At 45.9% G+C, this 24615-nt stretch overlaps 2 protein-coding genes across 6 annotated transcripts; one reads left to right on the top strand and one right to left on the bottom strand.

Annotated features, from left to right (window-relative positions):
• Positions 1-47: 47 nt before the first annotated feature.
• LOC118373611 (zinc finger CCCH domain-containing protein 13) lies at positions 48-15544 on the bottom strand. The gene is made up of 17 exons (XM_052500036.1): positions 15381-15544; positions 14482-14700; positions 14279-14388; positions 13972-14086; positions 13727-13838; positions 13413-13546; positions 13263-13301; positions 12764-13128; positions 12404-12580; positions 11802-12130; positions 5900-6400; positions 5060-5338; positions 4154-4688; positions 3724-3950; positions 1947-3332; positions 485-1831; positions 48-109 (listed from the first exon to the last, which is right to left on the bottom strand). Exons 2-17 carry the CDS (start codon positions 14689-14691, stop codon positions 60-62), a joined length of 5916 nt encoding a protein of 1971 aa, XP_052355996.1. The 5' UTR covers positions 14692-14700; positions 15381-15544; the 3' UTR covers positions 48-59.
• A 113-nt stretch (positions 15545-15657) lies between these two features.
• LOC118373614 (cyclin-T2-like) lies at positions 15658-24115 on the top strand. Of its 5 annotated transcripts, none has more exons than XM_052500038.1 (9): positions 15658-16008; positions 16642-16723; positions 19474-19602; positions 19704-19764; positions 20450-20512; positions 20702-20747; positions 22196-22359; positions 22598-22668; positions 22842-24115. In XM_052500038.1, exons 1-9 carry the CDS (start codon positions 15851-15853, stop codon positions 23952-23954), a joined length of 1887 nt encoding a protein of 628 aa, XP_052355998.1. In that variant the 5' UTR covers positions 15658-15850; the 3' UTR covers positions 23955-24115. The 5 variants fall into 5 exon arrangements, with proteins under 5 accessions (XP_052355998.1, XP_052355997.1, XP_035615685.1 ...); XM_052500037.1 differs by having other exon boundaries at positions 22598-22692; XM_035759792.2 differs by lacking the exons at positions 22598-22668; positions 22842-24115 and having other exon boundaries at positions 20702-22336.
• The last annotated feature ends 500 nt before the right edge of the window (positions 24116-24615 follow it).

Below are 24615 nucleotides of genomic sequence, written 5' to 3'. Positions count from 1 at the left end.
TCTCAGCCAGAAGGACTCTCAGTCCTGTTCATCACTGATTGGACTGTGTAGTCCTGTTCTCAGCCAGACACCACCGACACAGCGTCATCCGCCTTCGCGTCATCTTCGTCTGAGGACAAACAAATAAACTCACTTAATAACCTGCTACCATATCAACACAAACATAGACAAACAGATCTGGGACAAGGCTGTTGTTGCCAGCTCCCATGGTCACTGTCACGCCAACAGTTCTGGGATCAGGCTGTTGTTGCCAGCTCCCATGGTCACTGTCACGCCAACAGTTCTGGGATCAGGCTGTTGTTGCCAGCTCCCATGGTCACTGTCACGCCAACAGTTCTGGGATCAGGCTGTTGTTGCCAGCTCCCATGGTCACTGTCACGCCAACAGTTCTGGGATCAGGCTGTTGTTGCCAGCTCCCATGGTCACTGTCACACCAACAGTTCTGGGATCAGGCTAGTTGTTTGTGATTGTAGATGATCCTTACCGTCAACGCTGTCCTGTTTCTCTGCTTCCTGTATCTGTCCTCCCACAGGGTGATGGCTGTTGCCTGCTTTGTCCTGGTCCATGCCGCTGTGTCCCAAGGCTTCGTGGGGGAGCAGGAGAGAGAACTCAGCCCTGTCCGGCCCCCTGATATCTGGTCTCATGTGATCTGGCCTTATGTCCGGTCTTATATCTGGCCCCCCTCTCATATCCCCTCGAATGTCTCCCCTAATATCAGGTCTCATGTCCCCTCGAATGTCTCCCCTAATATCAGGTCTCATGTCCCCTCGAATGTCTCCCCTAATATCAGGTCTCATGTCCCCTCGAATGTCTCCCCTAATATCAGGTCTCATGTCCCCTCTAATATCAGGTCTCATGTCCCCTCGAATGTCTCCCCTAATATCAGGTCTCATGTCTCCCCTCATATCAGGTCTCATGTCCCCTCGAATGTCTCCCCTCATATCAGGTCTCATATCCCCTCGAATATCTCCCCTAATATCGGGTCTCATGTCTCCCCTCATATCAGGTCTCATGTCCCCTCGAATGTCTCCCCTCATATCAGGTCTCATATCCCCTCGAATATCTCCCCTAATATCGGGTCTCATGTCTCCCCTCATATCAGGTCTCATATCTCCTCGAATGTCTCCTCTCATGTCTCCTCTCATATCTCCTCTCATATCCCCTCGAATGTCTCCCCTCATATCAGGTCTCATATCTCCTCGCATGTCCCCTCTTAAATCTGGTCTGTCTCCCCTCATATCTGGTCTGTCTCCCCTCATATCTGGTCTGTCCCCCCTCATATCTGGTCTGTCCCCCCTCATATCTGGTCTGTCTCCCCTCATGTCCATCCTGTTCTTGGGGTCCCCATGTGGCGGCAGGTCCATCAGCAGCATCCTCTCCCGCTCCCGGTCGTTGCCATGGTCGCCACCGCGGCCAATGCCCCTGTTGCCACCACGCTCCCTTTCCCGCTCTCGTTCGTGCTGCTGCAGGAGACCCTCGGGCAGAAGCCGCTCTCTCTCACCCCGCATGTCACGGAGATCACGCTCTCTCATTTGCTCTCTGTTGCCTCCACGCATGAGGAGGGGTTCACGGCCCCTCCCACCCCACTCCCGTGGCCCCTCGGGCTCCCAGTCTCTCTGCTGCCCCTGCTGCTGGAGAGGAGGTAGTGGCCCCGGAGGCCCCTGTTGCTGTCGGAGGTCCTTGCGCTCACGCTCCCTCTCAAACTGTTCCCGCTCCCTCTCTCTCTCCCTCTCACGCTCTCGGCCGTCGTAGGACCCGGCCCGCGACTGCACCTGCCGCTCTGACTCAGGAGAGCTACGTCTGGAGCTGTGGCTGCGAGAGTCCTGCCGGTCTGGGAAGGAAAACCAACAGAAATGGAATATAAGAGATAATAATATCAATCAAATCTAGTGAAGGAGCTCACTGTTTTCTCAACAAAACCTGTTAGTAGTATGTGTCTGGCGTACCTGAGGAGGTGCTGCGACTGGGCTCTCCTCTCCTCAGCTGGTCGATGCGTGACTTCCGCTCCTCTCCCCTCACCACTGGAGGCTCTGTGAGCACTGGTCCCCTCTCTCTCTCACCACGCTCCCTCTCTCTTTCCCTGTCTCGCTCCCTTTCTCGTTCCCTTTCTCGCTCCCTTTCTCGTTCCCGGTCTCGGGAGTTGGCCCCCTGGAGCTGGTGTCCTCTCCTGGGTCGGCCTGGTCCTTGGCCCTGCTGAGGGTCCTCTCTGTGGGCTGACTCGTTGGAGGGAGAACGGAGACGTCTGGATGAGGCCCTGCTCTGGTTGCTTCCCATACTGCTGCTCCTCTTCTGCTCCGGAGGAGGCTTCCTCAGCAGGGGCTGGGACATGAGGGGCTGGGGAGGCAGGGTCTGGAGTAACATGGGAGGGTCCTGGGACAGCAGAGGGGCGATGGGCAGGGGAACAGGCCTCTCCAACCTCTCCTTGCCCCCCCTCGGACCTCCTCTCCTGGGAAGAGCTTCAGTCGGAGTCCTCTCAGTGGGGACTGTGGGGGGTGCCTTAACGGGCGCCGATCCACCACCGCGCTCCAGCACATCCTCATCAGACCAGTCGCTGAAGTTGGCGTCCATTTTGACGGGCTGTGGCAAGGGCTCTGCAACTGAATGTGGCATGGCCCTCTGGGATAGCAGAGCCTCCTTTGGCGTGGGCGGGGGCGTCCGGGGACCCCTCTTGTTCCTCTTGCCGGGGGGAAGATGGGAGGAGCCTGGTTCCTCCTCAGACGCGTCCGACTCAGCGCCACGGGATCGTTTCCTCTTCTTGTCCAGCGCCTTCTTCTTAGGCGCTTTGCGGGGGGAGAGGAGAGGGGGCGGGGGGCCGTCCAAGAGGGCCATGGAGGAGGGGGGCTCTGGGTTGGTGAACCTCTCTGGAGCTCCTGAAACACCTCCTGCCACAGCCTCCTCCTTCCTCCCCTTCTTCAGGCCTTTCTTCTGGGACTTAGTCTTCTTCTTGCCCTCCTCATGACCTGACGGGACTGGAGCATCTCTGTCCTCAGTGACCAGGGCCACGGGAGGCGGGGGAGGGGTGGGCTCCCGACCGTCCCTCTCTTTACCCCTCCTAGAGTCCGAGCCGGAGGCCGAGACAGGGGTACTGCTATCTGAGGGGTGCTCCCCCCGTCTCTCCCCTCCTCTGCCTGCTCCTCCTCTGTCTCCGCGGGCGTCGGCCTCCTCGTTCCGGCGGCTCCTCCCCTCTCTCTTGTCCCCGCCTCCCCGGCGCTCCTCGTCCTTCCAGCGGCTGGGCTTGGCGTCCTCCGCTACAGAGGTGCTGGGGGGGGAACGCAGGAGGGGGTCCTGGGGCGGGAGTACCACCTGACTCAACAGCCGGTGTTTCTCAACACCTGAACACACACCAAGAAGCCGAGGGATTCTGTTAGCACCAAGGTTTATCAACATCATGGAAATGTCAACAAAGGTCAAAGAAACAAAACACCTTGTTATCTTAAAGGGCGCCTTGGCTCGGTCTCAAAGATCTCTGATCGCCTTCTAATAACAATCAAACACCAGCTGTTACTTCTATGTCAGCACGTTGAGTTCCAGTCTGTCTGTATGAAATGTGCTCAAACATTAAAAGGTATTATCACCATTACTGAGTGTGCCCTGGGCTCACGTGGAGGGATATTGAAGTGATCAGGCCAAGGCACCCTTTGGGGAGGTGTTAATCCATACGGGACTAGTTTCCTCCAGACAGAACCAGTGCTGTTTGTTTTTCCCATTAAAGAGTGTCCCTACTGTCAAGCACTGGAGGAGGAGGACACACTGGTACTGTGACGGGGAGGATGGTGATTGGGCCAGAGCCAGAGGTGGGGCGGACCTTGGGCTGACCTCCACCAATCAAACGCTCACTTTTCTCCTCAGGGCTGTTGTATTCCTCGCCGTCTCCTGGGGTGGCGTCCCTTGCTCGCTTGGGAGAGGGGCGAGTCGGGCTGGGTGTGGTCTCTACCCTGTGCCTCTTCCGGCTGCAGATGACACACACAGAGAAGAGGGGTTAGAGGTCAGCTGGGTTGTGTTAAGTTGGAAAGAAACAGACGGAAACGAACCACAACTAAGGTAAAACAATGGAGTGATTCTAGTTAAGTGTCATGGGTTAGTTGTTACCAGGGTTGAGTCTGGAATTGAAATGGAACTGGCCCCAACCCTGGTGGTTACTACTGATACTTGCCTGGTCTTGCGGTCTTCATGCGAGTCTCGGACAGAGCGGTCGTCCCTTGGTTCATCCCTAGTCCGTTCCCGTCGCTCATCCCTTCCTTTCTCACGCTCCTCCCATTCCCGCTGCCTCTCCCTCTCTCTTTGCTCTCGCTCCCTCTCCCGCTCTCGTTCCCTCTCCCGCTCTCTCTCCTTCCTCTCCCTATCTCGCTCCTCCCTCTCCCGCTCCCTCTCTTCCCTCTCCCGCTCCCTCTCTCGCTCCTTTTCCCTCTCTTTCTCCTTTTCCCTCTCCCTTTCCTTTTCCCTCTCTCGCTCCCGTTCTCTCTCCCTCTCCCGAACCCTCTCCCGCTCTGCCTCCCTCTCCTTCTCCTTCTCTCTTTCTCTCTCCTTCTCTCTTTCCCGTTCCCTCTCTCGCTCCCTCTCTCGGGCCCTGTCCTCTCGCCTGTCCCCCCCCTTTTCCTCTCCTCTGCGTTCATCCCTCCCTCTGGTCTCCTCCCTGTCCGGCTCTTCTCCTCTGGCTGGGTGCCGACCAGGAGAGGAAGCTCTTTGGTCTGTTAGAAACAGAGGAAACAGCCAGTCAGTCACAACATCCAACACCAAGGGTTGATTCTGAATGAATGTTTCAAAAAGCATTAGAGGAGAGTGCCTGAGGGACCTGGATCTTCTTCTCCCGTACGAGGGAGAGACAGGATGCTTTACAAAGGCTTTCTGTTACGTATAACTGTGTTTCTTGTTGTCCTTGCCTCTTGTAGCATCAGCTGTGTACTTTGTCAGTTGCCCTGTCTAGCTGTGTCCTTTCTGTCTCGTTTCTATTTGAAATCACTCACTACAGAACATTGAGATTGTTTTTCAATGAAAAGCGTATTACAAATGGTATTTTATTGAACTAGTATTATAGATGAAATGTATTTGTTCTCCTCACCTCTCTCCCTGTTCTCTCTGCGGTCACCACGGTCGGTGTGACCACCTCTACGGTCGTAGGATGAGTCTCTCCCAGTCGCCTGCTCCCCTCCTCTCCTGTCTCCGTCATAACGGTCACGCTCCGCTCCTCCTCTCTCTGCGCCTCCTCTCTCCGCCCCACGGTCGCTGCTCCTCTCAGCACTCTTCTCACGGAAGCCTCCGCCGCTACGTGACTCCCAGCCGTCATGACCACCGCTCTCCAGCTGGGAGCCTCGGGCATTCCGGGTGGAGCCTGAGGAAACTGAGGCAGGAAGGACAGAGTTAAGAGGATGCTGAAACAGACACAGAGGGGATTGGATTATCTGGCCTGGGATGCCCCGGTGGGAGGAGTTCGCACCAGGTGAACAGTGACTGTATTCGTTTTGGAACCGGGCGGCCTCCCAGGCACGAGCCAGGTGCCCCCCTCTGGGCTGACGGCGAAACAGGTTCAAAACAAAAGTGACGTAGGTTATGAACGTGGAGTAATGAGTAGGAATCAGAGGCTTTTCTCACGTGCAAAAGTGATTGCTTTTAAATGCTTTATATGCCTTCCCAATGAAAACTCATTTGATCAAAAATAGATGTTTCTGGATGATGCTCCATGCTGCTTTGTTGACAACATGGCCGAGCGGCACAGGTTACTGTTCCATTTGAGAAGGGAGCTCCTCCCTCAGCCATAGACTGGTGCACCGCAGGTCATCTTGATCAAATTCCCTCACTTCCACAAACACAACAGCAACAAACACATTAACAACTGTTACTCCAACTGGCCATTAGTAGATTTTACTGGTCATAAGATGTGTGATGTCATGTGTGACCTCACCTTTGTCAGATGCGTCAGCCTCGCGGCCCCTACCCCTGCCAGGTCTCTCAGCTCTACTCTCTGTCCTCGTCTCCCCCCTCCCTTCAGTCCTCCCTCCTTCCTCTCGCCCGTGGCCCCTCCCATAGCCCCTCCCCTCCTCCGGGACAGCCTCCTCCTTCCTGTCCGTCTTCTCCCTCTCTCCTCTCTCCCGCTCCCTCTCTTTCTCCTTTTCTCTCTCCCGCTCCCGTTCTCGGTCCCTGTACTCCAGAGGGTCTCGTCCGGAGCGTGTTGACGTGGTCTCTGTGGTTCTGGGTTCCCGGGTCGAGTCCTTGGTGTCCCGGTCTCTATCCCTGGTGGTACTGGTGGAGTCTCCTCGTCGGTCGCTGCGCCCGTCACCCCGGCGCTCTCGCCCCTCTTTTGTCTCCCGGTCCTCACGGGCGGCATCACGAGAAGAGCTCGTCTCTGCCACCTCGTAGTCCCGGTCGTCACGGGTACCGTCTTTCTCTCGCTTCCCGCGGCTCTCTGCATGGATGAGACAAACACACAGGTCTGTGTTATTACAGCGTCCAGTCAAACGACACAATGTACACTGTTTTCATATAAACAAACAGCAACCCAGTAGTTTATTTAAAGGGAGGTGACCACATATAGAGAACCAGTAGTTTATTTAAAGGGAGGTGACCACATATAGAAAACCAGTAGTTTATTTAAAGGTGGTGACCACATATAGAAAACCAGTAGTTTATTTAAAGGGAGGTGACCACATATAGAAAACCAGTAGTTTATTTAAAGGTGGTGACCACATATAGAAAACCAGTAGTTTATTTAAAGGTGGTGACCACATATAGAAAACCAGTAGTTTATTTAAAGGTGGTGACCACATATAGAAAACCAGTAGTTTATTTAAAGGTGGTGACCACATGTAGAAAACCAGTAGTTTATTTAAAGGTGGTGACCAATAGGTAGTTTATTTAAAGGTGGTGACCACATATAGAAAACCAGTAGTTTATTTAAATATAGGTGGTGACCACATATAGAAAACCAGTAGTTTATTTAAAGGTGGTGACCAGAAAACCAGTAGTTTATTTAAAGGTGGTGACCACATATAGAAAACCAGTAGTTTATTTAAAGGTGGTGACCACATATAGAAAACCAGTAGTTTATTTAAAGGTGGTGACCACATATAGAAAACCAGTAGTTTATTTAAAGGTGGTGACCACATATAGAAAACCAGTAGTTTATTTAAAGGTGGTGACCACATAGAGAAAACCAGTAGTTTATTTAAAGGTGGTGACCACATATAGAAAACCAGTAGTTTATTTAAAGGTGGTGATTTAAAGGTGGTGACCACATATAGAAAACCAGTAGTTTATTTAAAGGTGGTGACCACATATAGAAAACCAGTAGTTTATTTAAAGGTGGTGACCACATATAGAAAACCAGTAGTTTATTTAAAGGTGGTGACCACATATAGAAAACCAGTAGTTTATTTAAAGGTGGTGACCACATATAGAAAAACCAGTAGTTTATTTAAAGGTGGTGACCACATATAGAAAACCAGTAGTTTATTTAAAGGTGGTGACCACATATAGAAAACCAGTAGTTTATTTAAAGGTGGTGACCACATATAGTTTATTTAAACCAGTAGTTTATTTAAAGGTGGTGACCACATATAGAAAACCAGTAGTTTATTTAAAGGTGGTGACCACATATAGTAGTTTATTTAAAGGTGGTGACCAGTAGTTTATTTAAAGGTGGTGACCACATATAGAAAACCAGTAGTTTATTTAAAGGTGGTGACCACATATAGAAAACCAGTAGTTTATTTAAAGGTGACCACATAGAAAACCAGTAGTTTATTTAAAGGTGGTGACCAGAAAACCAGTAGTTTATTTAAAGGTGGTGACCACATATAGAAAACCAGTAGTTTATTTAAAGGTGGTGACCACATATAGAAAACCAGTAGTTTATTTAAAGGTGGTGACCACATGAGTTTATTTAAAGGTGGTGACCACCATATAGAGTTTAAACCAGTAGTTTATTTAAAGGTGGTGACCACATATAGAAAACCAGTAGTTTATTTAAAGGTGGTGACCACATATAGAAAACCAGTAGTTTATTTAAACCAGTAGTTTATTTAAAGGTGGTGACCACATATAAAAACCAGTAGTTTATTTAAAGGTGGTGACCACATATAGAAAACCAGTAGTTTATTTAAAGGTGGTGACCACATATAGAAAACCAGTAGTTTATTTAAAGGTGGTGACCACATATAGAAAACCAGTAGTTTATTTAAAGGTGGTGACCACATATAGAAAACCAGTAGTTTATTTAAAGGTGGTGACCAGTAGTTTATTTAAAGGTGGTGACCACATATAGAAAACCAGTAGTTTATTTAAAGGTGGTGACCACATATAGAAAACCAGTAGTTTATTTAAAGGTGGTGACCACCCAGTAGTTTATTTAAAGGTGGTGACCACATATATAGTAGTTTATTTAAACCACATATAGAAAACCAGTAGTTTATTTAAAGGTGGTGACCACATATAGAAAACCAGTAGTTTATTTAAAGGTGGTGACCACATATAGAAAACCAGTAGTTTATTTAAAGGTGGTGACCACATATAGAAAACCAGTAGTTTATTTAAAGGTGGTGACCACATATAGAAAACCAGTAGTTTATTTAAAGGTGGTGACCACATATAGAAAACCAGTAGTTTATTTAAAGGTGGTGACCACATATATAAAACCAGTAGTTTATTTAAAGGTGGTGACCACATATAGAAAACCAGTAGTTTATTTAAAGGTGGTGACCACATATAGAGAACCAGTAGTTTATTTAAAGGTGGTGACCACATATAGAAAACCAGTAGTTTATTTAAAGGTGGTGACCACATATAGAAAACCAGTAGTTTATTTAAAGGTGGTGACCACATATAGAAAACCAGTAGTTTATTTAAAGGTGGTGACCACATATAGAAAACCAGTAGTTTATTTAAAGGTGGTGACCACATATAGAAAACCAGTAGTTTATTTAAAGGTGGTGACCACATATAGAAAACCAGTAGTTTATTTAAAGGTGGTGACCACATATAGAAAAACCAGTAGTTTATTTAAAGGTGGTGACCACATATTATTTAAAGAAAACCAGTAGTTTATTTAAAGGTGGTGACCACATATAGAAAACCAGTAGTTTATTTAAAGGTGGTGACCACATATAGAAAACCAGTAGTTTATTTAAAGGTGGTGACCACATATAGAAAACCAGTAGTTTATTTAAAGGTGGTGACCACATATAGAAAACCAGTAGTTTATTTAAACCAGTTTATTTAAAGGTGGTGACCACATATAGAAAACCAGTAGTTTATTTAAAGGTGGTGACCACATATAGAAAACCAGTAGTTTATTTAAAGGTGGTGACCACATATAGAAAACCAGTAGTTTATTTAAAGGTGGTGACCACATATAGAAAACCAGTAGTTTATTTAAAGGTGGTGACCAGATATAGAAAACCAGTAGTTTATTTAAAGGTGGTGACCACATGAAAACCAGTAGTTTATTTAAAGGTGGTGACCACATATAGAAAACCAGTAGTTTATTTAAAGGGAGGTGACCACATATAGAAAACCAGTAGTTTATTTAAAGGTGGTGACCACATATAGAAAACCAGTAGTTTATTTAAAGGGAGGTGACCACATATAGAAAACCAGTAGTTTATTTAAAGGTGGTGACCACATATAGAAAACCAGTAGTTTATTTAAAGGTGGTGACCACATATAGAAAACCAGTAGTTTATTTAAAGGTGGTGACCACATAGAAAACCAGTAGTTTATTTAAAGGTGGTGACCACATATAGAAAACCAGTAGTTTATTTAAAGGTGGTGACCACATATAGAAAACCAGTAGTTTATTTAAAGGTGGTGACCACATATAGAAAACCAGTAGTTTATTTAAAGGTGGTGACCACATAAAAAAACCAGTAGTTTATTTAAAGGTGGTGACCACATATAGAAAACCAGTAGTTTATTTAAAGGGAGTGACCACATATAGAAAACCAGTAGTTTATTTAAAAACCAGTAGTTTATTTAAAGGTGGTGACCACATATAGAAAACCAGTAGTTTATTTAAAGGTGGTGACCACATATAGAAAACCAGTAGTTTATTTAAAGGTGGTGACCACATATAGAAAACCAGTAGTTTATTTAAAGGTGGTGACCACATATAGAAAACCAGTAGTTTATTTAAAGGTGGTGACCACATATAGAAAACCAGTAGTTTATTTAAAGGTGGTGACCACATGGTGACCACAGAAAACCAGTAGTTTATTTAAAGGTGGTGACCACATATAGAAAACCAGTAGTTTATTTAAAGGTGGTGACCACATATAGAAAACCAGTAGTTTATTTAAAGGTGGTGACCACATATAGAAAACCAGTTTTATTTAAAGGTGGTGACCACATATAGAAAACCAGTAGTTTATTTAAAGGTGGTGACCACATATAGAAAACCAGTAGTTTATTTATTTAAGGTGGTGACCACATAACCAGTAGTTTAAGGTGGTGACCAATATAGAAAACCAGTAGTGGTGACCACATATAGAAAACCAGTAGTTTATTTAAAGGTGGTGACCACATATAGAAAACCAGTAGTTTATTTAAAGGTGGTGACCACATATAGAAAACCAGTAGTTTATTTAAAGGTGGTGACCACATATAGAAAACCAGTAGTTTATTTAAAGGTGGTGACCACATATAGAAAACCAGTAGTTTATTTAAAGGTGGTGACCACATATAGAAAACCAGTAGTTTATTTAAAGGTGGTGACCACATATAGAAAACCAGTAGTTTATTTAAAGGTGGTGACCACATATAGAAAACCAGTAGTTTATTTAAAGGTGGTGACCACATATAGAAAACCAGTAGTTTATTTAAAGGTGGTGACCACATATTTAGAAAACCAGTAGTTTATTTAAAGGTGGTGACCACATAGAAAACCAGTAGTTTATTTAAAGTGGTGACCACATATAGAAAACCAGTAGTTTATTTAAAGGTGGTGACCACATATAGAAAACCAGTAGTTTATTTAAAGGTGGTGACCACATATAGAAAACCAGTAGTTTATTTAAAGGTGGTGACCACATATAGAAAACCAGTAGTTTATTTAAAGGTGGTGACCACATATAGAAAACCAGTAGTTTATTTAAAGGTGGTGACCACATATAGAAAACCAGTAGTTTATTTAAAGGTAGTTTATTTAAAGTGACCACATATAGAAAACCAGTAGTTTATTTAAAGGTGGTGACCACATATAGAAAACCAGTAGTTTATTTAAAACCACATATAGAAAACCAGTAATTTATTTAAAGGTTTATTTAAAGGTGGTGACCACATATAGAAAACCACATATAGTAGTTTATTTAAAGGTGGTGACCACATATAGAAAACCAGTAGTTTATTTAAAGAAAATATAGAAAACCAGTAGTTTATTTAAAGGTGGTGACCACATATAGAAAACCAGTAGTTTATTTAAAGGTGGTGACCACATATAGAAAACCAGTAGTTTATTTAAAGGTGGTGACCACATATAGAAAACCAGTAGTTTATTTAAAGGTGGTGACCACATATAGAAAAACCAGTAGTTTATTTAAAGGTGGTGAAAACCAGTAGTTTATTTAAAGGTGGTGACATATAGAAAACCAGTAGTTTATTTAAAGGTGGTGACCACATATAGAAAACCAGTAGTTTATTTAAAGGTGGTGACCACATATAGAAAACCAGTAGTTTATTTAAAGGTGGTGACCACATATAGAAAACCAGTAGTTTATTTAAAGGTGGTGACCACATATAGAAAACCAGTAGTTTATTTAAAGGTGGTGACCACATGTAGAAAATGGTCTGTGTTTTATGTTAATGAGTTGCTGTACCGTCTCGACGCTCGTGTCGGTGCTCCTGGGCAGGTGGGCTCCTCCCCCTCTCGCTGCGTCCTCTCTCACGCCCCCGAGAGTGGTTTCGTCCTCCGGGGCTAGTCCTCCTCTGAGGAGAGGAGGTGTCCCGGGAGGCTGCAGGGGAGCGGGAGGAACACCTCTGGCCAGGAGGTGAGGAGGCGGCTGGGGGCTCGCGGTTGTAGGCGGGGGATGCCGAGCGGCGCCGGCGAGGGGAAGGAGAGTGTCTCTGGGCTGAGGAGCCAGAGTGGGAGGAGGGGGAGTGATGGCGGGGCGGGGTGGGGGTGCGCTTGTGGCGGGGAGGGGGAGACCTGGAAGACCAGGAGAGGACGAGGGGTTATGGTTATTCAGGGAAAGTGACCATCTTGCTAGTCTGTCTACCATCTACACCAACTCATGAGAATCCTGCTAATAACATGACTGAAAATGCTAGTGTTAGGATAGATGGCATCTTTAGACCATCGTCTCAGGTTCAGGTGCTGCATATTTCTCCATTTCTGCAAGCCGATGTTTATACTGTCATCTTACTGCTTCCGGCATGACAATGATGTTGTTATCTTCTTAGTGTCTAACAGGCTACTGACCTGTGAGGTGGGGAGGCAGGCGCAAGGGTCTTCTGGGAGGCTACTTTTGGGGAGGTGGACTTGTTCTTCCTGGCTGACGGGGATGCCTCTCGGTCTCTGGAAGGAGAGGACACGCTGCCGGAATGTTCCTCAGACATCACAGACCGCTTGGCCTTGTGGGAGCTGTCTGACCGGTCTCTGCAAGCACCAAGAGAAACTGAAAGTTATTCCCTTTCAACAACAGTGCTAACAGACTTGTTTAAATGGCTGTTGTTTTCAGTGGGTCTTGTTATGGTCTTGTTATGCCTATTCAACGAGGCTGCTAGGTCCCTCTACAGCTTGGAGAGGAGCTGGACAAAGCATGGCAGTCAACCTCTTTACCTGCGTTTCTCCTTCTTCTCCTTGTGTTTCTCCACGTCTCTCCCTCTCTCCTTTCCCTCCTTGGGCGGCTTCTCCTCACACTTCTCCTTGTTCTTGTGTTTCCCCTTGTGTTTCTTCCCCCCGGCTGCCACGACAGGGTTCACCAGCGGAAGCACCGGAGGAGGGGGGCTGGGGGTGCGGGGACCTTTCTTCTTCCCGTGGCCCCCCTTGGAAGATCTGGCCGTGGCGGATGCAGAGGACGACACAGAGGTCTTCTTCTCCTTCTTCCTAGAACCGGAAGCTTTAGGTCCTTTAGTGTGTTTGGGAGATCCACTGGACTTCCTGGAGGAGGGGGAACCTTTCGAGCTGGAACGCTCCGGGGACGTCTGGAATTACAACGTGGAATAAAGGCAGAATTGGTTAGAATGGACACTGAAAGGAGAGAAGTCTAAACCAGATATGAGTGTTGATATGGATGGCTCCTGAATGACAATAAGGTTAGGTAGGTATCTCTTCTTACCTTGGATATGATAGTGGTCCTAGTTTTGGTGGTCGGCTCCTAGTGAGAGATTGTAAGTGTATAAGGTTATAAAACAGATCAACCTCAGTCTTAAATCATGCAGGGCTCTATGAACTATAGTAGATATAGCTACAGTCGATACATGCATACCGGTACCTCTTTCTTGATAACAATCTCCTCTCTTTTCTCCATATTCTCCTGCTCCAACTTCATGAGCTCACGCTGAATCTTCTGTCTCTTCATCTCTAGGGATAATTCGTAGTCGTAGTCGCCGTTATCCGAGTCTAAAAGACAAATACAACAGCACATTACTTAAGGTTAGAATATGCAATACAAACAACTTTTCCCAATAGAGTGAAAAACGGTTTGACATTCATTAGTTCTCCTTTCATATGTTAATAAGGGCACGTGCTTTCTTTCTTTTCGTTGTGCCTATTGAACACGGCCCTACTTTCAAACCTCACCTTCGCGGTTGGCTTCCCACTCGGTGGTCTCTTCTTCGCTGGCAGGGCTTCTCTCTTTAGTGATTTTTATATCTTCCTTCTCCCTGTGGCGGCCTCGGGACGAGTCTCGCTGCTGCAGAACACAGACAGGTTTACATGGAAGACTCCCATGCAAGTTGGTCTAATATCTAACTAGTAAAATGGTTGTCCTAAAGAACAAAAGAAAACCGGACATGAAAGCGAGGTGTGTGTGGAGAGTAACTCACTCTGGCTGTGGGGGACGTAGGCTCCTCTTGGTCTCTCTTTGTAGCATCTGATTCAACATCCTGCCTCTTATTCTTCATCCTCTCTCGCAGATCTCCAGTTGGTCTCTCCGCTGACCTGTTGACACACAAACATATGGTAAATCTCAGGCATTGGTTCAGCGTAAGACAACTGGCTGATCAAATACAATAAGAAACAGCCCTGGGAGAATATTTGGACCGTCTGACTGTGTTGCCCATTTGCATAAAATATCTATTTTTCAGTTGCCTGCATACACGGGTCACAGGCAATTCTCCAAGGCCATCTAACCTGCTAAAAGATCCACTAAATCCTTTGCCTCGTGGCTGAGTTCCATGTGTGTAGCGACAAGTATTGCCGTAACTGCAATTCCCAGTCTTCAACCAATTTCTACAATTAGTCTGAAAGGAAGAAAGCAAGAAAGCGTCATTTCATGAAGCAGAAATAGGGTTTTGCTCTGATGAATCCAAAATTCAAAGATGTTCTTTCTCTACCTTCTCTGGACATGCATGTGTTGTATCTGTCAGTGGGTTAGATGCAGGTGTAGAGGTACACACCTCGACAGCATTACTACCAGTGCTGGGGCCAAGTCTTTCAAACACGCTGGGCCGGCGAGACGGGGTGGTGGTGGTGGTCTGGCTACTGCTGCTGTCAGATATGGTTTTAGAATTCTCCACTGTTACCCTCCGCCTTATCTTGGACATTCTGCAGGGCTGCAATGGTAGAATAATATATTATAAACCTGCATTGGTACATACAGAAATCTGAATATGCACTTTACTGTAAACAACAAAACATTTCAACGTTGGTTTGTCAAACAACAAAAATCAGTAGACTGGTTGACATTTCCATTTTAAACTAATGTAGCAAATTTATGCAAGGAAACATTGGGGATTTTGTGAATATTTTTACACACTAGACACACACTGATCTGGGGTGTAATTATTCTTCCAAACTGTTGCAAAACGTTCCATGTTGCAACTAAAAATAGTTTTTAATTGTACAAATTCAGTTAGCTCCCTCCCCGTTTCGTTTGCTTCCGTTTAAGAAGTTTTGCAACAGAATCGGCTTGAATGAATACACCCCAACATCAACGTTAACGCTACCAATCAAGCCCCGATGATGAGTTAACATTAGCATATTGATACTGACTAGCTACTAACACGTTAGTTAACTAATCATTTATGCATATTTTTTTGCCAGAGATCGTATCTGAAAATGCAGTTTGGTAGCTAGCTAGTTAACTAGCGAATGAAACGGGAACTTTGGATATTTATGATAACGTATTAGCATAAGCTAGCTATGCTCTCTGGGCCCGAGGCCTGTATAAGCCATCCCCATATTCTAAGATCCTGGAAAGCTAATGCACATTGCATTAAAAGAGTTGCCTCACCCAAAATATTAATTCGGTGTCGCATCTATTTTCGTAGGCAATGGGATTCGCTACCTCTTGAAATCACAAGTTGTATTCTTGTATTTCAATGGCAGGGGCTCCCCTATCCGCCTTCATGTTGGCAAAGGGTGCGTGTGTAATGATTGGGTGTGTTTTCGACCGTAGAGATCTAAAAGTGGAGCCGCAATATAATCTACACGCGCGGGGTACTATGGGATACTGGGTGTCTTCTTTTTTCTTTACACGACTTTGAGCCTGCAAGTTTGGACAGGATGGACCTATTATCATATCCATGATTCTCCACAATTTGTGATATATTTTTTTTATTTGCTGTATTGAAAGTTAAAATAGTGCTAATTTGCTGAGAAATTGGTTTTACTAGTCCTAGGAGAGTAGCCAACACGCATGCGCGTTTTGTTTCCTACGCTCCCTACCCCCTCGAGCCACCAGGGGCTAGTCGTTGGAGCGCAATGGCGGTGCACCGGGGACCTTCTTCGAAATGGCTCTTTTCCCGGGAGCAACTGGAAACAACGCCGTCCCGCCGCAGTGGAGTCGAATCTGATAGGGAACTTTCTTACCGACAGCAAGCCGCCAACCTAATTCAGGATATGGGCCAGAGACTCAACGTGTATCCTTTCTGAAAATGAGTCTTTCAGCCCGCTATGTGGCAGCTAGGCTAACTAGCTACCAAAATGGTTGTGCCGTTTGTTAGCTTGGTACCTAGTAGCTAGCTAGCTTTCTTTGCAAGTAACTGAAACACACCTAAATGTGTCAATTTAAAATACACGTTGAATGTTTTACTTCGTTATGTCTTGGTCTGATTACAAAATAGGATACTTAACGCAGTAACCGTAACCTTTGGGGTTGTTACGCTAGCTAGTTCTTCAGCTAACTTGATAGCTACCATGCTAACCTCGTTCTGTTATGTGATCAGCTAACGGTAGCTATTATTTTGGCCTGCTAGACGTTCGCCTTAGCAGCTCTTATCGTCTACTGGATGTACGAGTAACTATTAGTTAATCATTTTTATGAACATATATAATATGGTTTGTTATCTCACGGGGTAGTTAGTTGTGACATCTTGGTCAGTTGTGTCTCATTATTGGAGTAACGTTAGTGAACCTGAGCTAACTAGCTGAGATGGGAACAAAGCTAGGTGGATTGTCACCCAACTACCGGTAAATGACATCAGCCAGCTATTGATTGCAGTATTACTGTTGTTTCCGCATATCACTTGGAATACCTTAACCCTTGTATTCAGCTCTCAACTCATCATCAACACTGCAATCGTTTACATGCATAGATTTTATATGATTCACTCTTTCACTAAGTTTCATAGGAATGTAAGTAATCACCATCTCAATTGTAACGTTCATTTTTTTCATTTTCTGACTCGCTATCTAGCCTCTTCCTATATCTCTTTGTGCTGTCTTGCCAACTCTTATAGTCATTGTGCTTGGTATGACAATGACTTGCAGCACAAACAGATCTGGGACAAGGCTAACTTCTATCTACAAGAGAGATCTGATGGATTTTCTTGTCGTCTTGGGCATTGTACCGGGTTATTTGGAAATAGCCAGTTAAGTGCTCTCTAACGTTTAAACTGTTTAATATAAGCTTATCTATACATTTTAATATTTGTAGCTACTTTTTAAGTGAATACTGGCAGTCAACTTGTACGTTTGAGTCATTTAGCAGATGCTCTTATCCAGAGCTACTTACAGTAAGTAGTAAGCGCACACATTTTCATACTGGTCCCCTGTGAGAATCGAACCCACAACCCTGGCGTTGTAAGCTCCATGTTCTACCAGCTGAGCCACATTGTACTACCTACACTAGTTCCCTACCATAGTTCCCCCAGAACAGTTGAGCTAGTCACATGTTTTGTAAATAGCAAAACTGTGGAAAGTGGGAGCAGGTGAATCCAACTGTGTATTGACAGAGGTTTTTTATGTTGAAAGTCAAGTGTGTTTTTCCTCGGTAGAGTGATCGGGGATGTTTAGTTTTTCTTCACAGAAAATACAACACATTCGGCAGAAAATAAGCATCATTTTCATCTGATGATGACAGAATTGCAATGCTATTTGGCTGGCAGCCACACAAGTAGGCTAAATGATGACAGAATTGCAATGCTATTTGGCTGGCAGCCACACAAGTAGGCTAAATGAGCTTTCAATTTTAAAAAGCAATGTATTTTTTTTGCGAAAACGATGCATGGCCATCATATTTCTGTTTTATCATAGAAAGAATGTAGCCAGTTAATCTGGCGTTTTACCAGAGAGAAGTAGGCTGGCTACATAGAGAAAAGTGTCATAGAAAAGTAACTACACATCAGTCAGAGCTCTGTCTGCTGATAATGTGTGAGTTCTCATCAATCAAATCACATTTTATTGGTCACATATTCAGCAGATGTTATTGCGGGTGTAGTGAAATGCTTGTGTTCCTAGCTCAAACACTGCAGTAGTATCTAACAATTCACAACAATAAACACATGTAAAATTATGGAATTAAGAAATATATCAATATTACGACGAGCAATGTTGTAGTGGTATTTGAGGTGTCAAAGCCTTTGGATGAGTTATCTGTACAGCTGCCACTGCAGCTTGATCAGAGGGCCTGTTGCCCGGACCTCTGGCAGTCTCTATAGGGGTACCACAGGGTTAAATTCTCGGGCCGACTCTTCTCTGTATACATCAATGATGTCGCTCTTGCTGCTGGTGATTTTCTGATCCACCTCTAAGCAGATGACATCATTCTGTATACTTTTGGCCCTTGTTTGGACACTTTAACTAACCTCTAGCCAAGCTTCATTGCCATACAACTCTCCTTCTGTGGCTTCCAACCGCTCTTAAATGCAGGTAAAACTAAATGCATGCTCTTCAACCGATCACTGCCTGCACCTGCCCGCCCATCCAGCATCACTACTCTGGACAGTTCTGACTTTGAATATGTGGAAAACTACAAATATTTAGGTGTCTGGTTAGACTGTAAACTCTCCTTCCAGACTCGCATTAAGCATCTCCAATCCAAAATTAAATCTAGAAGCGGCTTCCTATTTCGCAACAAAGCATCCTTCACTCATGCTGCCAAACACCCTCGTAAAACTGACCATCCTACCAATCCTCGACTTCGGCGATGTCATTTATAAAATAGCCTCCAAGACTGCACCCAATTTGTTGAGTAGAGTTTATCACAGTGCCATCCGTTTTGTCACCAAAGCCCCTTTATACTACCCACCACTGCGACCTGTACGCTCTCGTTGGCTGGCCCTCGCTTCATACTCGGCACCAAATCCACTGGCTCCAGGTCATCTACAAGTCTCTGTTAGGTAAAGCCCCGCCTTATCTCAGCTCACTGATCACCATAGCAGCACCCGCCTGTAGCATGCTCTCCAGTAGGTATATCTCACGGGTAACCCCCAAAGCCAATTCCTCTTTTGGCTGCCTTTCCTTCCAGTTCTCTGCTGCCAATGACTGGAACGAACTGCAAAAATCACTGAAGCTGGAGATTCATATCTCCCTCACTAGCTTTAAGCACCAGCTGTCAGAGCAGATCACTGCATCTGTAAATAGCCCATCTGTAAATAGCCCATCCAACTACCTCATCCCCATACTGTATTTATTTATCTAGCTCCTTTGCACCCCAGTATCTCTACTTGCACATTCATCTTCTGCACATCTACCATTCCAGTGTTTAATTGCTATAGTGTAATTACTTCACCACCATGGCCTATTCTTTGCCTTAAATCCTTTATCTTACCTCACTTGCACTCACTGTATATTCTTTATTTTGTTCTACTGTATTATTGACTATGTTTAGTTTATTCCAGGTTTAACTCTGTTGTATGTGTCGAACTGCTTTGCTTTTACTTGGCCAGGTTGCAGTTGTAAATGAGAACTTGTTCTCAACTAGCCTACCTGGTGAAATAAAAACAATTCCTTGTGTTCTTCCTCTCCGTTCTGGGCCCGTTTTACCACCCAGTTTTATGGCGCACCCTTGTGCATTAAGCCTGTAATACCGTAAATCCTGGGATGAGTGAAGGACGATATGAAAACCTGGATACCGCCCAACCTTAATGTCTTTATTTCTACAGATCATCTCCCAAACAACCTTGTTCTTGGCTGCGAAGGTGGAGGAACAACCCAGGAAGCTTGAACATGTCATCAAAGTGGCCCACGCCTGCGTCAACCCCCAGGATGCACCACTAGACACCAAGAGTAATGTGAGTGAGGCCTCTGTACCTGGGTGTTGTGATGTGGATCTCTTGTCATGGTGATACTGAGAGAGAGACACATTACAAATATGAAATCTGTTGAACTTTAGGCATACCATCAGCAAGCTCAGGAGCTGGTGATACTAGAAACGATAGTACTGCAGACGCTAGGTAAGGATCTGTCTATAGATGGATGATACATGGAAACTTCATGGGCTGCATCCCAAAGGGCACCCTATGCTTTACACACAGTAAAATGATTTTATTGTACAAGGGCACTACCTAGTGGGCCCTGGTCTAAAGTAGTGCACTACCCTAGTGGGCCCTGGTCTAAAGTAGTGCACTACCCCAGTGGGCCCTGGTCTAAAGTATTGCACTACCCCAGTGGGCCCTGGTCTAAAGTAGTGCACTACCCCAGTGGGCCCTGGTCTAAAGTAGTGCACTTTCCCAGTGGGCCTTGGCCTAAAGTAGTGCACTACCCTAGTGGGCCCTGGTCTAAAGTAGTGCACTTTCCCAGTGGGCCCTGGTCTAAAGTAGTGCACTTTCCCAGTGGGCCCTGGTCTAAAGTAGTGCACTACCCTAGTGGGCCCTGGTCTAACGTAGTGCACTACCCTAGTGGGCCCTGGTCTAACGTAGTGCACGACCCTAGTGGGCCCTGGTCTAAAGTAGTGCACGACCCTAGTGGGCCCTAGTCTAAAGTAGTGCACTACCCTAGTGGGCCCTGGTCTAAAGTAGTGCACTATAAAGGGAATGGGGTGCCATTTGGGACGTAGTCGTGGTACTTTTTGGTTAATTTGCATCTGGATGGCCAGTGGGCTTTGGAATGTCTAATCATGTTCCATTCCATTGTTTTCAGGTTTTGAAATAACAATTGAACATCCTCACACTGATGTTGTGAGATGTTCCCAGCTAGTGCGAGGTACAGCCTTCTTCCTGTGTCTTTCCATCTTATCACCTTCTCTCATCTTTGACACACACACCCTGACACACACGTATACTTTTATTAAACCTCTCCTGTATGTAGTAACCAGTTCCAATAATGTTTTCATTCCAGTGCTTGTCTGAGATTCCGAGCTAACCTTTGACCCCTCTCTTCCGTCTATTACAGCAAGCAAGGATTTGGCACAGACTTCCTATTTCATGGCTACCAACAGGTTGTTATCCTGACCCCGCCCCCCCACTATGTTGCACTGTGATGGCACACTATAGCTTCCTGTACTGGCAGGTCCCCCTTCCTGTGTCCAACGCCCTCTTTGCGCCAGGCAGGTTTCTGGTAAACCCCTAGGGGCGGTACCGGACAGCCAGGCTGCAGCAGTGCGGTGTATTGTACAAGGGCTCAGTGTTGGCACATAGGGGTTGAATGCACAATGTGAACGTGTTGGTGGTGCTGTAGACTGTCCTCACTGACCGTTTGGTTGCTACAGAGTGCATATGTCTCCTCCTTCCTAAAACACAATTGGTAGCCTGAATATAGCTTGCCACTAAAGATCAGTGAAAAGATGTAAACTATAGCATCTGTCCCGGTAAGTATTAATAACGTTTTGTTTTTTTCTTGATTTATGTTTGACAAATAGAAGCTAATATATACCAGGGTAACAAGCAAATTGATAATTGACACACCTAATACTCCAGTAGTAAAATGATCATCCATAATTCTCTCTAATATATGAATGACTTGTATGCTATAGGTATCCTATTCTTTACCTTAGTAGAATATAAACATTACAGTTCATTATTTTCCTAAATTTAATTTTAGTAACTGTACTTGCCCTGACTTAGATGAATAATTTTGCTATCCTATCAACAGCAGTATTCAATGTCTGGACAGAGGGCAACAAATGTTAGTTTTTTTACAGTCAAAAGGATACTTCCATAATTAATGTATTGCCCAGATTTTTGCAATGCAAGAAAATTGAACCATTTTGAAAAGGGACATTTTAAAAAGAAAGTTGGCAAAGGTATGAGTGAGATGGCATAACTTGACAGGCTGGTCTGGAACATAGCAGGTGGATGGTGGGCATCAATTATCTCTAGGAAACGAGCTTGATCCCAATAAAATACCCAGTACTCTCAAAGAACAAGTTTACCGTCTAGGTTGTCCTCAATGTATCAGTTTTCTAAGGTAAGATTCTGTATGAAATGGTAAGAGAAACAGCCACGATCATCCATCATAGAAAACCACCGTGGTACGTGCCTCTGCCACTCACTCTCTCAACAGTCTGGAATATGAAGGCAGTATTATAATATGGACTGTATGCATGCAGATCAGCTGTACTCTGAGCTTTATTAGACCAGAGACATGGCTCTAGTCTGGAGACACCATAGAGATGTTCAAACCTCTCCTCGTGGACCCCCGGCCCTTCCACAACTAGCACACCTGATTCAACTTGTCAACTAATCGTCAAGTCCTTGATTAGGTGAATCCGTGCTCTAGTTCAGGATTGCAACAGAACTGTGAAACGTCTGGGATTTCCCGGGGAAATGTTTGAAAACCACTTCCTTTGGGTCTTCAGCCATGTCCCAGGGCTAGTGCTAATGTCCTGTATTCCAACCCTAGAACTGTAGCTAACGGGTGTCTCCTCTGTGCTCTTCCCTCCGACAGCCTCCACCTCACCACGTTCTGCCTGCAGCACAAGCCCACAGTCATCGCCTGCGTCTGCATCCACCTGGCCTGTAAATGGTCCAACTGGGAGATCCCGGTCTCCACTGATGGGAAACACTGGTGGGAGTACCTGGACCGCACCGTCACGCTCACGCTGCTGGACGGTCAGAAACATATGTGTTATTATTTTAATTTTAAGGACAGTGGAATTCCACCCTCGGAGGGGGAAATTGGGAACACTTCATTGAAGGTGTTGAACCCAAAACCCTCAGGATTCTATAATGGAATTCCACCCTCTGTTTAGTATTTCTTGTTTATTCCAACTGAGAGTTGTCTGTCTGACGTAGAGCTGACCCAATACTTCCTTCAGGGTTCTAATAGTTGTCTTTGTGTCCGATATAGAGCTGACCAATGAATTCCTGCAGATTCTGGAGAAGACGCCCAGCAGGCTGAAAAGGATACGTAACTGGAGGGTAGGTTCTGCTCTCACAACTGGTGTAAGTGTTTCAGCATTTAGCCCTAGTAGCTACTACTTCACTGTTTCATCAGATTGGTTTTCTGAATGATATTGACTGACATTTGGGTGTGGAATTGTTTGGTGTTGCCCTTTTTTTAACTGAATTTCACCACATCGGTTCTATTCCAGGCCACACAAGCTGCCAAGAAGCCCAAGATGGACAGTCAAACGGGCGACACCTCCTTCCAAGGGACCTCCTCATTGGACGGCATCACCGGTGTGGCCGGCAGCAACTCATTCTTCTCTTCGTCTCTAGACTCTGGGGAGATGGCTTCACTAGACGACATGTCTATCCCGTTCCCTCCCTACCAGGCCCTGTCTGGGGACCACGCTGAGCTGCTGGGGCTGGACCAGGGCCTTGCCTTTCTTCCTCAAGCCATCCCTTCAAAGTACCCATCAGGCAAACACGAACACAAAACGGCCAGTGCAGGCAAGCACCCACAGGCCCTACCCAATAACCCCTCGCCCTTCACCCGCCCCCCACAGAAACTCTCCCTGGATAAGTACAGAGAGAAACAGGCAGCAGACCTGCAGACCATGCAGAACGGTGTCCGAGAGGAGCAGAGCGGTGTGGACATGTACCAGTCCCCCGCCCTCCCTCACCACCAGTCTCATAAAAGACGCTCCCAGCCTGGGCAGGGTGTCTCCCAGCACGGGGACAGCAGGAGGGACAAGGTCAGCTCTAAAAAGACACGAGGTCTCCCACCACAGGCCTCGGCGGTTGAGAACGGCGTTGCGGCCAGCAACGAGGAGCTAAAGATGAGAATCAAAGTATCAGCTGAGAGGGACCAGGGCGGCCATGTTGGTGTCCCACAGGGCAAAGAGAAGTACAAAGACCATTCTGGCCCCAGCAGACACCCCAAGCACGGCCACTCGCACCCCTATTCCCTCAGCGGGAACGGCCGAGGGGCCATCGACCCCGCCCTGGCACTCAGAGTCCTCGGGGGCCATGGTAGCGACCTAGGGGGCTCCAGTTCCTCCTCCAGGAAACGGGCCAACCCTGATGTCAGTAGTCATAACAACCACCACCACTCTGCTAAGAGCAGCAGGAGTTCCAAAGGGGCCGGAGGCTCCTCCCACTACTCTTCGGACGGTGGTGGTGGTCCGAGGACTGTGGAGAGACACCACGGTGGCCCGGAGGGGTCAAATGGAGTGCTGGGGTCTAACGGCCAACACACCGACTACAAAGACACTTTTGACATGCTGGACTCTCTGCTTAGTGCCCAGGGAATGAACCTGTAAATTCAGACAGTTAGTCGTTTAGCCTGGGTGCAGGCTGTTTGGCTCTCTTGCCAACTCCGTCCAAATATGTTTGGCTTGACATTTGAGTTGGCAAGACTGGACAAACAAATCTGGATAGTAGGCTTGGCAGGAGTTATTGGATAGAGATAAAATAATTCTGGTTTAAAAACAAGTTGATTTTTATAATAAATGTTTAAAAACAAGTCAAAACATGATTTTATAACTTTAACTTTGAAGTTATGTGAAAGTAACTTCGTCACCCACCCAGTAAGTCAGTCCTGTCCACACACGGTAATAATTGCTGATGCTTTAAGGCTCTTCAGAAATGTCCACAACATGATATATACACAGTGCTGTAATGCTACTTGTCTGCTTGCTAAAAAAAACCCCGGGAGCCACGTTCACTGGTTCTGTGATTGACAAAATTCCAGATTTTAATTCTGTTCTTTTAAAGAGAAGTCTGTGTTTTTATGAGTTATTAATGATGTGCATGTTTCAATCACATAAGGGAAGATAGCAGCCTGGTGGCGGTTCAGTGTCCACGTAAAAGCCTGTACGTTTTTGTATGTTAAGAAACAACCTTATTCCTTGAAATACTCAGGTCTTGAATCTTTTTTTGATATAAAGAAGGAAATAAATCTTCCTCTCTTGGCGTAATACC

The sequence above is a fragment of the Oncorhynchus keta genome, chromosome 37 (genome assembly GCF_023373465.1).
Source record: "Oncorhynchus keta strain PuntledgeMale-10-30-2019 chromosome 37, Oket_V2, whole genome shotgun sequence".
NCBI lineage: Eukaryota > Metazoa > Chordata > Actinopteri > Salmoniformes > Salmonidae > Oncorhynchus > Oncorhynchus keta.
The sequence above is the reverse complement of the archived record's forward strand: the minus strand, read 5'-3'. Positions and strand labels throughout refer to the sequence as shown.

What these genes read in the sequence shown, in the direction of transcription:
- LOC118373611 (XM_052500036.1), bottom strand. Translation starts at nt 14,691, where the DNA reads ATGTCCAAGATAAGGCGGAGGGTAACAGTGGAGAATTCTAAAACCATA. An exon ending in GAGAAGAAGGAGAAACGCAG is followed by an intron (nt 12,581 to 12,763) that starts GTAAAGAGGTTG and finishes TGGTGCTTGCAG; the next exon opens with AGACCGGTCAGACAGCTCCC. An exon ending in TCCTCCTCCAGTGCTTGACA is followed by an intron (nt 3,333 to 3,723) that starts GTAGGGACACTC and finishes GTGTGTGTTCAG; the next exon opens with GTGTTGAGAAACACCGGCTG.
- LOC118373614 (XM_052500037.1), top strand. Translation starts at nt 15,851, where the DNA reads ATGGCGGTGCACCGGGGACCTTCTTCGAAATGGCTCTTTTCCCGGGAG. An exon ending in ATGTTCCCAGCTAGTGCGAG is followed by an intron (nt 20,513 to 20,701) that starts GTACAGCCTTCT and finishes CGTCTATTACAG; the next exon opens with CAAGCAAGGATTTGGCACAG. An exon ending in GTTCTGCTCTCACAACTGGT is followed by an intron (nt 22,693 to 22,841) that starts GTAAGTGTTTCA and finishes GTTCTATTCCAG; the next exon opens with GCCACACAAGCTGCCAAGAA.